Genomic DNA, 15,263 nt, shown 5'->3' with positions numbered 1-15,263 from the left:
AAACTTTGCAAATTCGCGTTTTTTAATCGAACAAAAAAAATGAAATTAAAAGAAGAAAGTTAAAAGGGGAACCTTGTTAGTGGCTTTGGTTCAAATGCAGATGCATTGTGTAACACCCAAGCTTCACTGGGGGTCAGTGTTTCACATATGCTGCACAAGAGAGTTAATTTCTCACATTCAGTCTCAAGTACTTCAATGGAAGATGAGGTGGACGACGTGTCTCACTGTGATTGGAGACATGTCTGCACATAAAGAACACAGAGGCCTCCACACAGCTGCACTGGACTGTACAATCCAGCTGTTATCATCCAGTGATTCTCTGTGGTGGGTTTGGATATGCTGAACAGGCCCCAGTGATTCTTATCTAAGTGACTTTTAACTAGGGAGGGTTCATTGTTAGGGCAGAAATGAAGGAAATTGTGTTTGACAGTGCACATTCAGTGACTTTCATGCTAATGCATTGGTGCAATATGTAGGCTAAAGAAAAACAGAGGAGCAGCTTTTCCTCAGGTGACTGACAATGTCAGTGCAGGACATGACCAGACTGTGCAGCCACACCAGTTACAGAGATGGATATTGATATTGAAGTAGGCCAGGGCAGCAGTGCATCAATCCCTCACCACGAGGATGAATGGTGCAAAAATACAACAACACAAAAAAGAGATGGAGTGAGGAGTGATATGGTCAGTCCTCACCATATTCTCCATGTTTGGTGGTCTCCAGCAGCTCTGTGGTAGTTATTTTGCTGCTATGGTCCACCTGCAAATCAATACAAAGTTGCTCTACATGATCAACCTATACTGAGAAACATTTCTATCTTGTTCGGAGTCATTATGTTCAGAATGACAATGCCTCCATCTGTAGAGCAACATGATTCATGTAGCCTAATCATTTGATGAGAATGAAAATGATGTGATACATGCAGCATGGCACAGCCTTCATCAAGTATCTCGTCAAGAGATACTTCATGTTGGTTTTTCCTTTGATTTGTCATCTCATCTGTATATACAATACAAATAACTTTATTGATCCCCAAAGGGAAATTCATTTGTAAACAGTACATAGCTGTATATTTGAAATTGCAGACTCAAATGATAGCTGTAAGAACCATTTATTAACATTAATATTTACAGTTGCATATGACACAAACATTTGCTTTGTCACCTATTCCTACGTGCCATATAAAAGTGAAATTATTCATGGAATAAACTCTACTCATAAACTGAATTGTTATCAAAGTGCTCTAACTCAAAGAAACCTAGCATTTTTGCAATCACAGTACAGCAATATAAACACACTGCCTCACAATGAAAAAGGAATACAGAGACTAAGAGTTGCATTGAACGTAGCGAGGAAATACATTTATGGTATAGGTCAAGGCTCATTAGAGACTGGGGTGGGGGCCTAAATCTTTTTAAAAGCAAGGCAATACTTTAGTTAATAAAAAAAAAATCTTCTTCTCTTATTTAAGCATTAATAAGCAAACAAATTGAACCCATATCTAAATGTGTTATCAAAACTGTTTGTTGGTCCTGCTAGATACTAGCTATGGTGATGAGAAAAATGAAACCCTGAAATAGAAACAGGATTGTTGTTGATAAAACTGAAGCAACATATAAATCTGGATCGAGACATTCTGCCCTCCCTTCAGCAAAGAGAGAAATAAGAGCATCATGTCCCTGATCATTTTCATACAGTCTCTTAGTTAGAAGAACAATGCTGTATTTTCCATTAGTCTGTTGACCTGTGTATGCCATCCAGATTTCAGGCCATGTCCTCACAGTAGTTACAATTTTCAACCACTAGAGGCAGCCAAACATGCATCTCAATGCTCAACACTGCTGTTTGTGGAAACGGGAAAACCCAACAAAAGGTGATTTAATACATTCACATCAAATGTGTGCCAATATTTTGTATAGCCTTTCATAATAAATAGCCATGGGGAGGCGGAGGAAGCAGGAAAAAATCCATTGTCTACGACTTTAGGAGGTGTTCATCAGTGAGGGCTCAGTGCAAATGAGTGTAAACATAATCCAAACAGTGGATGCTTCAGTGGAGTGGTGTTGCTGGTGTGCAGCGCTGGTCGGTCTTGCTCCGAAATCCAGCGTGCGGCATTGTCTTTCACTTCTCTCGGAGGAGGTATAACACAATGGCCTTCACATAGTGTCCAAAGGCACAGGCAGCAGTCACCAGCCAGTGAGAGCGGAAGCTGGGATCAGTATTCACCACGCATTTTGTTACATCCACCTGTAACAGCAGACAGGACAAAGAGATGACAAAATGAACTCTGATTTTTGATGCAAAGCAGCAAATGTTCCACAGTGTGTGTTTCACTGTGGTATCAATCTAGCATATGTTGCTGATCAGTCAAGAATCTGCAGTAACACTATGTGCAACCTTCCCACAAATATGCTATCTCAAAGCCAAGGCTCACACTATGATCTCAGCTGCTTATTCCAACGGTCCACGTGTATTATGTACTGCAGCGTTGAGAGAAAAAGGAAACACAGTTTAGCGTCCTGACACTGAACACTCTGCAGATCTTTGTGATCCTTCACATTACAAAGTGTTCAAAAGGTTTCTTCCATGCTGACATCACCTCCCAGTGTATACACATTACTGCTTGAGTTTCAGGCTGCAGCTGTGGGGTAGAAACAGCTCATTTGTGCTTACGAGGTCAGTTATACAATGCACTGCTCTTCATTTTGTCACACTCCACTTATTTCCAAACAGAGCTGACTCGGGTGCCATGTTTGTGGGTACACGAGTGTTCATTTGCTAAGCTGTTGTGCTCACTCCAGCAGAGCAGAGCGGAGCACAGACGGAGGCACGCTGCCAGGCCTTGTTACTTCTTGTAGGCTGGGTTTCGCTTTGTTGTTTCTGCAGGGATTTATATCAAACAGGCTTTTCCCATAAACAGGGATCTGCAGAAGGCACCACCTATCTTTATCTGATTCACATTACGGGAAGCTTTCCTTTTTTTTCAAACCTCCCAAGTTACTTGCTGGATTCAAGCCATTAGCTGTTGATGTGCTTTTCCTCATCTGATTACATTTAACAAATTCCAATTCTGTGTTGAGATATTGAACCTTAAAAAGAGATTTGTCATTGATTATAGCTGATATCATGAATTTCACCAAGCCAGAAAGAAATTAATATTATTTAGACAGACTGCATGAAAAAACAAAAGCTGCATCAACAAGTATTTAAACATAAAAACACTTAGTTACTGTAATATTTTAGTTAAGAAAAATTCTGATATGTAGAATATGATATTCATTCTATTGCTTTGTATCTTTTGGCCCAGCAGGAACATCTTAGGCATCACTGACTTAACTCAACATCATGTTTTCATTAACTTGTAAAATGTCTACAGAGCACCAAGAGACTAATTGAGTATTTATTTAAAAGTAATCAAATGTAATAGGTTGTAGTGCCCTGGTGATGCAATTAAAACTGTGAAACTATCAATGACATTTTAATGAATGGTCCATTTACAAGCAATAAAGTAACGAGAGCTAAATTAAATACTCGGTTTTCGACCAGAAGGGTGTGGGCTGAAGCTAAAGCTTATTTTCGCTTGTCCCTCTTACTTGACAAACCATATAACACTGAAAAATTTAATTAATAACACGATAAATACTATATCTAAATTTTAAATGCAGCATTTCCAACACTACCTGTGAGAATTTATTGCTTTTGTATGATTATTTCACTGATTTATTCTATTTTTACTGTTTTTTGTCTCCTTTCCGATTATTACATTACTTTTAATCTTGTTCTTATTAATTCTTATTTTCTTTCACATTCTCTTGGATGTCAAATTAATGTGTCTGACTGCTGCAGACTTTTTCAAATCTTAACTTTGAGTTGTCATGGGAGGTGCTCTATATGGGTGTTTATATTATTTTGTGAGTACTTGTTGTTTTCTGTTCATTTCAACCATCACTACTGACATACAATAATCTAGTGTTTCCTGAAATCATCGTTGTAGTGTACATCTAAACCTGATTCAGTGCAGTGTCACGTTACTGCTGTGAGTTTGTATAATTAATTTTCCATAATATTAATTGATTATCAGCATAATATCACAGGGACTGTGTCTCTCTGTTCTCTCATAAGAGTCTGAGATAGAGACCCGTACAGTCAGGGGACTGTCTTATGAACAGCTAATGAAATTACTAGACAATTAGTTCATTGATATAAAATTAACTGGCAGCTATTTTGTTAATCAATTACTCAAGGAAAAAAGTTTTCCAGCACAAACACCAGAGATTTAACAGTTTCAGTTCACTACCTTAAAGCAGATAACAGCGGCACGGCCGTTTCGGCTAATGCTGTGTTCAAGGCAGGCTTTTGAAACCGTAAGTTACAGCTTCAAGTCACAACTACGACTTGGTAGCGTTCCAGGTAACCCGTAGCTCGTGTTTTTACCGTCCTGTTGTCTGTGAAAGTTCCCTATAACGGCCACTCGTAACTTCCGACCCGTGAACTCGTACCAGATCGAACTGGTATGACTTCACAGGAAGGAAAAACACAAAGTACGAGTTTCCTTGAACGCACCATGAGTTAGCAGCCCCCGCCCTTGTCAGGCATCAATTGGTCCTCGTGCTACGTCACCACATTCACGCGCATCCCTTGGCTGCACACACAGCCCTTCATGCCGTTCTCTCTCCTCATTGGATAACACTTGTATCCCACAAGGAAAATTTTCTCCTCGGGTTACAGCAGAGCAGAGTGACGGAGAGACTCGTGTTTAGGCTGAAATACTTCATGTAAGTGATTGCTGACGGAAAATAGGACTATTTAGGACTTATATTAACAAAAACATTCCACTGATATCTGCTTTAAACCTTATAAATGAGTAAATCAGACAAAAAGTAGTGAAGCTGTCGCCCTCAGGCTCTGCCAGGAGTATTCAGATGAATAAAAAAGTGCTCTGCATTGGTTCACGTATGTTACTTTATGATTTCAAGCCTGTATAATATTTATATGATACTCATCCATGCTGGGATTAAGTACAGATTGAAGAGGGGCCAGCACAAACAGGAGCCACAGCTCTGTGATCCATCAGTGCCACGTTTCCTATACTCCAACTAGAGGCCTTAACAACACTCACATAACACTCGAGCCACCACACAAACATCAGAGGAGTAACAGTTTTCCTTACCCAGCCCCCTCTCCTTTTTAACCAGGAGGTCAGACTCTTACGGACAAACTCTCCCATGCAGTCGACGATGGTATGGACCATGGCTGGATGACCGTGGCGTACACAGTCCACTGCCAAGGCCCCCGCCACGGCGTATAGAGACACCACCTTGCCCCATGTTACACCTGACAAAGACACGGCTGTTAGAACAAACACACAGGCATCTTTACACAAAGCTTTATCCACAGTTGTTTATGTCCTGCAAACACAATCTGTAAAAATGTTTAGGTTTTCTCTGAGTAGCTGAAGTAGTTTTTTTTTTAGGGCAGCGAATGTCTGTCTCAGCAGCTCTCTTCAAAGATGGATGAACACATTATAAAACCTCAGCAGCAGCCAGGCATGAGGCCTGCATGCCTGTCTGTCCCACAAAGACGAAAACCCAAACACAAGGCTGGGCGCAGCAGTCAGCCATACGCCTCTCCAGATTAGTGAGCAGAGCATTCTTCCTACTTTGTTCAGAGTGCCTTGAGATAATGCAGGTTAGAATTTGACCCTATATAAATAATAAACTGTACCGAATTGATGTCGGGTCAGGCTGTCTGCATCCCACGCTATTTACAGTCAAAGCTATGGACTATTTCTGTAGGGTTTATATACTGTAGGTTCAACATACAAACTGAGGCTCAGCTCCATCCATCATCTCTGTCGCCTGATTCACTCTGAGAATCTCATAAACGACGCTCATGTTTCTCTTTAACGGTGAAATCTTGGGTTTGCAGTATGCACTTTACAAACTGCTGTCCTACAGCTGGTGACTTAAGAGGAGACTGAACTTTTAAACCCATGTTCTGGTATAAAGTGTGTCGAAGGATAAAAGATGGAACAAAAGCATTACCACAAAATATAACAGTATTTATAGAAAAGTCTGACAGTGATTGAAAAGTTCAAACCAATTGTTCCACCTAATTGTCAAGTATGAAGGAATTCTAAATTAACGCCTGCTTGTTTGACTGTAGCAGCTTTAATGTAAGAATTGTGACCCAACTACTGTCTTATTAGATATCCTACAGCAGGTAAAAACCACTTAAATAAAGCCTTTGGTCAGTGATTACATAAGATGTAGGCTACACTGTGTTACACAAGGTGTTAAATGCCCACATTATGTAAATCAGTTTGAACAAATTAATTTCCCAGTTGTCGTCGCGCTGAAAGTCATGAGGAAATTCATTGTGCGGATGTTGACATGAAAAATAATCTTAGTGACAAAAACAGCTTTGTTTTTATTTTCTTTAGAAATGTCTGATTTCATGGAGATCCCACATGGGAGCTGACTAAATTAAACTTGGCTCCTTTGGGAGCCATGTGAGAGAAAAACTAAAAAAAGAAAGAATGGTAGAAAGTGATGCAGCAGAGACTGGGATATTCTGAATTATTTTAGTTTCCAGCATGGGTCAGGCTCTAAAAATGTACTTCTCTAAATGCAACTCAGCCATGTCTTTTGTTGGAAACTTCCTGCCAAACTCCACACTCTCAGTTTGTAAATTTTCCCTTGAAATAATATACTATCTAAGATAACCCAAATGACATCACCAGCAGCTTCGTCAAGTATTTTCTCATATACTACAAAGCTGCTTTCAAAGCTGCTGTCGAGCCCGTTGTTGCAGGCTGAGCAGTGCTCTTCATGCTCTCTCAATGCAGTGCTCTGCTCTCACAGTGCAGCCTTCAACACCTCAGGCACGAGCTCAACTGGTTCTGTACACAGACCGACAATGTCTATTTTGTGCTTCAATTTGACTATTGGGGTGCTTCTGCTCTATGATGGGAAACACACGCTTTTCTTGTTGGTTAGGATATAACTGTATCAATAGGACGTCCCGTCAGATGGACCACAACAGTGTCCATGACTTGACTAATAGGAATAATCTCAAGATCAGTGTTGTTTTTTCATTCATTCATTTAAAACCTGCATAAACTGATTGATTGAGGTCTGTTTTTGGTCAACACCACCACCATGGTCACCAGCCTGTGGCTAACTCAATGCTGAAGTGCAATGTCGAGCACAGGGGAACTGAAAACTGCTAACCGAATAACAACTTTCACATTTCCAACAGTAAATTGATCCATTCAAATTTGTCAACAACTGAAGCTCAGAAAGAATCATCTGTTCTTGCACTGCTGCACAGTTCAACACACAGCCTGTCAGAAACATTGCAGCTGGAGTTTATCAATGCATTGTGGAAAGCAGCATTACATTTGCGCACATTAGACACGTTTGTGGCCATAATCAACTGCTTCCCATGACTTCCTCTTCACACAGTGACAAGTCTCGACTATCAGCTTTACTGTATGTGCAAATCGACATGGTCTGCATTTTAAACCAGTAAACTGAAATTAAAGTCTCTCTGCAGTTTGTTATTCCCTGTACAGTAAATCCCTAAATAAACACTGCAGAGATCATCATAACCACAAAAGTATGTTTGTGTGAAGGTTGATGTTCTTTAATTGCAATACATTTGAAGTAGGCAACATTTTTTCTAATTCTGCTCAGGATGAGACTAATCTGATTTTCTTCAGTTTACAGCTGACTCTTAAATACCATGCAGTGGATTGCTTTGTTACATTCCCAGAGGAATAAGCCAGTGGAGATACATGAGAGAACTCCTAGGGTGGGGTTCAAACTGTCTGTAACAATCACTCACTCTAGCTACATGTTAACCTAATATGGGCTGAATTTTCTTCTAGGTTTCCTTTCCTGGAGGGGATAATGACAGCAACAAAATGTCTCTCACTAACCGGAGAATCCTGTGGTCGGCTTACTTTACAAGTGTTTACATGGAAAAAGCAGACTGAAATTAGTTTATTTTAAGGAGGAAATGTTAGTTCAACGAAAAAGCATTAATAAGAGAAGTAACATTTAATATCTTTATTGTAAAGGCCTCAAGCTCTGGAGTTCCTCCTTTCCAATGACAACTAAATGATGAACTTCTCTAAAAGGTCAATCATCTTCCTTTATTTTCAAGTCTAGGTTTGTCTGAGCTAAACCTGATAACAAAGCACTAAAGTTAGTTCCCATGATGCAGGCCTATGCACGCACGGTTTGATTTACAGTACGATTGCATTTTGACCAGGACCTACCTGTGGAGAAAATGTCTGCAGCCACAGCCAGGAAGGCATCAGACACCACGCTCTCTGAAGCCACCGTGATGTTTAGCTGCCGCGCTACATTACGGTAAACGTTGGGTCGAAGGTATTCCAACTCATTACCTGGTGACAACAAAATAAAGTATGTTTATCAGTGTTTCTTACGATGCACAGAGGTCCATTATTATATCACAGGCATGACAATATTTTTGTTACAAATGAAAAGCTGAAAAGTTAGCAAACTTGTAGAACAGACTTTACAGTGTGACTCTACTACTTCACTTGTGGTATTTTCACAGTCAGCAGGTTAGCTCAACGCTTACCTAACAGTGGAAGAATAACACATAATTGTCGCTTGTGGCTACAGTAAATTTTAGCAAACAAATTAAGTCTAATCTTTAATCTAAAAGCGTGTGTTTTGATTTTGGCAAGTTAGATTACAAATTAGTTGTAGATGTGGCCTGTTGCTTGACTGTTCAGAGATACAAATAACTGGCTGAAGTCTCTGCTGGTTATCTTCCAACAAATGGTTCAACTATATTGTTATATATTGCTCCTATTGAGCAGTTTCTTAGACTGTTTCCCCACAATAATCAAAGTGGCTTCGTCTACTGATTTACTGTACAGATAGGAAAGTGGCAGGTATCTATCTTTTTGTCTAACGGCCAACAAGAATGTGAATAGCTGTAATTTCCAAAGATGTTGAGTCTTTTGAATCTAAAAGCTGTAGATTTTTCCCCTAATTAATTAGACCTTATAATGAATAAAGTCCTACAGATACTGATTCACTATTTATAACAGATGTTAACCAACCCTCTAATTTAATTTTCTAAGATAATATCGGAGTTGCTCTCCTCCAGGCATGTCCCTGAATGTTTCATCTTTCCACAGTACCCTTTCAGTTGGATCAGAGTTTCCAGTGAACTTCATAACCAGCCGAACCAGAGGTGTGGTAGGCCAATGTAAAGTGAAACCTCACACTGGGAGAGCCATTTGCTGTCTATCAGTTTTCATAGTGGGCAGACACCCAAACAGGAAGGTAGCCTAACACTAAAATGAAACCATGTCCCTGTCTCTTTTTCCGGGGGATTCCCTGGAATCTTATCAAGACTGCACAGAAAACTATGCCCACACATGTCTGAATGACAAAATTTGAAGACTAACAGGATCATTGTCAGGGTTTGTGATGTCATGACTGCAAACCGTTGCACATAAGATAATTTAGCCTGTCTATTCATTAAAAACAGCTCAGTACAATTCCACATTCGATTTATTGTTAAAATGCTCTGACCTAAAAACAGATAAAGCTTACTGGTCTGTTTTTTAGCATGTAAAACTTCAATACATAAAATCTTTAAGGCATTTTATGTCTTGACATAACTAATTAAGTAAAACCAATAATATTATCAGTATTATTAAAAGTTTTAGTAAGAGTAGATAATTAATAATGAATAGTTTTAGTAAGAGTAGAAATATAAACTTGATATAACTGTTTGAGAAAGTAGTTAAAGAAACTCATTTGCCTTTAAATACATTAGAAATAATTATCTATGAAGTTATAGGAGAACTATCTGACTGACTCACCCAGCCACAGCAGAACCGTCGAGATCTCTCCCAGTGTCCCACCTGATGCAGCCAGCCCGTGCTCAGGATTAGACCAGCCTATGCCGGCACGGTTCAGCCTGGAATGGATGTAGTCCCTGCACAGCGCTTTGGCCTGGGATACCAACTCCTTGTCGGTGGGCGAGCGGTCGAACACCTCAGCCGCAAACACAGAGGAGCGGCGCAACATCTCCATGCCCCTGTCATCCGCCACGGGAGTGCGCTGCTCACCTCCCCGCCTCCAGCGCCACACACAGCGGACACTTCTCCCCGGCACACGTCCTTCTTCTTTCGATTTCCTCTCGTAGCAGTTAAGAGAGCGAGAGAGAGAGACCTCTGGAGATAATCCTGCATAACACACACGCGGATTAGTTTGTGGACATCTTTTGATAGCCTCTGGATAAAGATGTGCGACGCAAACGCAAGTCCAAGTCCACTGTCTGAAGCTGCAGGTTATATAAACCAGAGGCTGGAGAGACAGGGCAGCAGCAAGGCGAGGAAAAGTTTCACACTACACCACAAAACCCATGTGTGCTCAATAAAAGTTTGCGCCTGGACCACTTTAAAAAGAAGGTAAACACAATGACATGACTCTTACCTGAGGAGGAATATAGTTACACCATGATCATCCTCACACGGGCTCCATCTTAGCCGGACACCGGCCAGTGGGTCTGATCGCTGTCCTCTAGTCTGCGCTCTGAGGATTTACTGCCACTCCAGGCGCAAAAACTTCTCCCAAGTTTACAGTCTGACAGGCTTTCCTTCTAAGGGCACTTATTGTGGAGTCCAAAGGCGGAGATAAGCAGACCGAACCAAGCCCCGCCCCTCCAGCCCCATCTCTACTCACTGGAATAACACACACTAGTAACTGACTTAAATAAATGTGTGTATTGATAATAACACCAGCGATCCTAACTAGCTCATTCAGTTATCTTCTATCCAACAGGAAACACACAGGATGCTGTCAAAATAAAGTAGGCCTAATAGTTTTTGTCTAAATCCTGACTGTATGAGTGGTGTGGGTATGTTAAAGTGCAGACTGTGATGTAGACACCATATAGTGAAATGCTGCTCCACAATAAGTCTAAACACTCAATGGATGATATTAACAATGTATAAAGACCTGATATCTTTTTTAATTGAACTATTAAAGATGGGGGAGGCAGATTTAAAAGAAAAAGGAAGGTCAAAGTCAAGGCAGCAGATATACTGACCTATAGACCTTATGTGGGTCAAGCTCCAACATGACATAAACAAAACAACAACACAAAACTCCACACCTCCAGTTTCCAGCGCAGACTCACTGCTGTGTTATGGCTTGTAGTCTCAGAGCTGATGAAGACGATAACCCCGCTGACATCATCAGGGTTATTGTCTTAGACAGAGTGACAGACATTAGACAGTCATTTATCTTTGCAAAGCTTAGGCCCACAGAAATAAACACTATACATACAAGTCAGTCATTCGTCATCAGTCATTCCAGCATTCCCCACAGGCACATGTGATATATATAGCTACATACACCCTTCTTTATGAAATACATGGAAATATAAAGTAAAAAATATCAGCTCATTAACATAGGTGGCTATTGTATATGTTAATATAAAAGACAGACATGTATATTTAAAATTAATTAGAAAAACACATAGGCATATATGATTTAGTTGTTTTAATAAACTTGCATATATAAGTGTTAACATGTATGTTTGCAACATATAATGCCATATAAAATTTGTTATATAGTATATAGAAATTCTATGATGAGCATATAATATACATTATAAAATGATGTCTTCATATAGGCTATCCAATTGACATTCATATGTGATAATAATATGCCCCCTTATATGGCAACAATTTTACTTGATATAGGTTGAAAGATGTGATATACAATATATTTCCATAGGTGTCCACCAATTAAAGTGTAACTTTGAATATGGGTAAACAGTCTACATACAATATCCTCGTTCAATGATTAGTTGGGTATCAGGGGAAATACCACTCTGATGTCTGTTTTGTCAATACAAGGCTCGCTTTAGCAGCCCGTTAGCTTGATAAAGTCCAGACTGGACACAGGGGAAAAGATAGCTCAGTTTAAACAGGTGAGACTTTAATTTGGGAATATTTGATGCTGGTGGTACATTCACTGATTTTTTGGACCAAGGCTAATTGATTTCTGCGGTTTACAGTCTTTCTGCTAAGGTTAGATGGTGGGATCAGATTTACATACATTAACTGTGGTTTAATCATGGTTAACTGAAACACATTTACTCTTAATTTAAACACACATTAACTAGGGTGGATAGAGGTGTCATGATGAGGACTCATGACTCAGGATACGTAATTGGACAGACTCACTCAGAGTCAATCAAAGTCCGCCCACGTATTACATCATATATCAGCTTTGAAAGGTCAGTTAGGCCATGCAGTGTGATACAGTTTATGTATGATATAGCTACTAACCAAGCAGTGTTTATTGATTTGAAACCACTGCGTCCTGTCAGCTCTGAAAGCAACTATCATATCATGTTGTGGATGTTGATTAACTGCAAACTATTCATTGTCAAAAGCAATTAGATAAAGGTGATGATGTACACATGTAGTCAGGTCATTTGAAATAAAACATCATGACAGCAGACAGCAGTGTCGGACACACCCTCTCCACTCCCTAACAGAAAACAGTTTGAGTTGATTTCTCTGGCAGAAAAAACCACACTGGCATTACAGGGGAAGCCACCCCACCCAACCTCCATGCTGTTTGAACATGCCTGAGGAATGCCCTGGCTTTGTTTATCTGAGCTCAACTGAATTGCAAATCCCTGTTTAAGTAACATGTAGCCTAACTGACAGCTTAATCACTGAAAGAGAACAAAACAAAACCCACTTTCCCTCAGATCAGCTTAGGTGTTGGTACACTATTGGTTTGGTCAAGTTTTCTCAATATAGTTTCAGCAAAACTCTTCTCTATCCAAGCAGAGAGCAGCAAAGCAAACAGCTTCATCACAGCCAGTTCAACTTATCTTAACATTATCCAGGTGTGTAGCATTGTCATAATGATAGATTCAAACTGTATACAGTATCTGTGTTCTCACAAAATGATGATGTATGTGTAGAATATCTAAATCAACAAACAGTATCATTTCTGTGCTGGCAAATCCTGCCCTGAGTACGGTTAGGTTCACTTCAAGGCTCTGGAGGCATTCGCATTTTAGCTTGTATGTAAATATGTGATATTTGGAATATGTCTGTTTTGTGTATATGTGTTTTTTTATTGTTCTATGGACCGCCGCTGTGTCCAAAATCAAGTATTGAATTGAATTGATAGCTGTAGAAATATTTATGTTTATTGTAAGAGTTTAATGTTTTTAATTTGTTGGCAGAGACAGATAGATGAAAAGGTAGATTTGTATATTGATGACCTTGATCTGCAGGTGAAAGGTCTCCATTTCCTTGCTCCATCACCATCCATCTTCACCTCCTTGGAGATGGCATCCAGTCTCTCCTGTAGTGCTTCCTTGTTGAACTGCACCCGTTGCTTCTGATTTCATGTCTTCTCTCCTCATTCTCACAATCCTGCCGTGTGCTCAAAGTTTGTGTTTCCTTCTGTTCTTCTTTCATTCTTTTTCAACTCAGTTGCATCCATCATCGACCCTCTCCAGCCAGAACTAGTTGCAATACAGCACGTAACTGTCAATGGATTTGGATGCACTGCTGATGGGTTTTGTCAGTCCATTTTAGTCTGAAAAAAATCTGTCTCTCCAGCGATTTGTCCTTTATTGTGTGGAGATGATTGTTTGTCCTGACAGTGGGACTCCTGCACAGTTGGGGATCTGCTCATGGATATCTGTCCCCGTGTCCCTTTATTCAAGGGCACATCTGATGTGTCCACTGCTGTCGCAACACTCATCCTTTTCTGCAGAGCCTCCTTTCTTTGGATTAGATGTTTGTGAATGAAGCAGAGGGCTCTGTTCCTACAGAGGAGCAGCCTGTTGGTTTCACGCATTTCTTCAAAATCACTGAGTGCAGTGTTACTCTCCTGAGACGCCATTTTGTTTCTGTTGTGTTATTCCCGATAGATTTGTGTTAAACCATGTCAGTCGCAGCAGCTGGCTTTTATCAAACTGCATCTGTGTGTCACATGTGCCCTTGTTTACAACAGGGTTTTACCAGCACTGACATGACAACTGGATTGCCTCTCAGATATGCTTCGATCACATTATGCTATTACATTTAAAAGAAGGTACACGTAACAATATCCGGTAGATAAGGTGATCGGCAGGCAGAGGTGGACAAAGTATAAGCAGGTTCTTCCTTGTTCGTCCTTGTTATCTGTGACTGGACTTTCTCCTGTGATAAATAATTTCTGACCTCTGCGGTTTATATGAGGGGCTCAAGTTGTTGTGTTCTTTGGCAGCCATCATCACTGTGGCATCGTTATTAGTCTTTAATGAAGGAAGACGAGGACAGCTATGGAACATTTACATCATATCATTTGTTTTTATCTTCACTAATGACGTCATGCAGATGTATTCCGTCTGTTCCAAATAAACATACAATTAAAAAAAACATTTTTGTGTGAATTAATGTGCAAATATTTATAAAGATGCAAAATATTTGATAGAAATAAGTAATGCTCCTTGGAAACCATTTTTGGGTTAGGGTTTTAGTTGATGTTAAAGGGATAGATCAACATTTTGGCATATTGGCCCATTGCCATAATCCCTATAGTTGCTATGAGTTGTTTTCGAGGTAAATTCATTGAAAAATCGCTGATGCACATTCCCGGCGGGGGCAGTTTTTCGGCAAGCAGTCTCTGCATTTGCCCCGAAAACAACTCCTTCTCGTAACGTTTTGTTATTATCTCATAGCGTGGTGAATGTACAGGTCACAACTTGTCCATGAAAGCATTTTGATGAGGGAAACCAAGAAATCCCATTGGCCTGCGGGAGCTTGCAGCTCTGTTCCGCCATTCTAAAAATAGCTTGCACCGACAATTAAAGGTAATGAACCTACTAAAACTATAGGGATTATGGCAATGGGCCAATTTGCCAAAATGTTGAACTATCCCTTTAAGTACACAATTTGATGCTCTGATTGAAAAAACAACTTGTTGCCATTTCCTGCACATCAAAGCTGTGGCTGTGGTGTTATGTATAATGGAGCTGTGGCAGGACTGTGGGCTCCAACGCTGCCTGTTACAGATTTAAATGAAACTGGTCAGCTGGCAGTGCCCATTCAAAACAAGCTGTCTATAGTAATGGGTTTAATGACCTGTAGACACCTCAAATGTAAACGCTGGTAGACCAGATGATTTCTGATAAATCTGCAACACACACTACGTAACGAAGCTACTAACTGTCCGCAAAAAGAC

General features: G+C 40.1%; 1 protein-coding gene across 1 annotated transcript; it reads right to left on the bottom strand.

Annotated features, from left to right (window-relative positions):
- Nucleotides 1-958: 958 nt before the first annotated feature.
- boka (BCL2 family apoptosis regulator BOK a) lies at nt 959-10,235 on the bottom strand. The gene is made up of 4 exons (XM_085773563.1): nt 9,875-10,235; nt 8,285-8,413; nt 5,171-5,334; nt 959-2,247 (listed from the first exon to the last, which is right to left on the bottom strand). The coding sequence occupies exons 1-4, from the start codon at nt 10,086-10,088 to the stop codon at nt 2,122-2,124; spliced, it is 633 nt and encodes a 210-aa protein (XP_085629689.1). The 5' UTR covers nt 10,089-10,235; the 3' UTR covers nt 959-2,121.
- Between the last annotated feature and the right edge of the window lie 5,028 nt (nt 10,236-15,263).

Source organism: Trachurus japonicus, chromosome 4 (assembly GCF_045865225.1).
Source record: "Trachurus japonicus isolate A0001 chromosome 4, Traja_1.0".
Classification (NCBI taxonomy): Eukaryota; Metazoa; Chordata; class Actinopteri; order Carangiformes; family Carangidae; genus Trachurus; species Trachurus japonicus.
The sequence above is the reverse complement of the archived record's forward strand: the minus strand, read 5'-3'. Positions and strand labels throughout refer to the sequence as shown.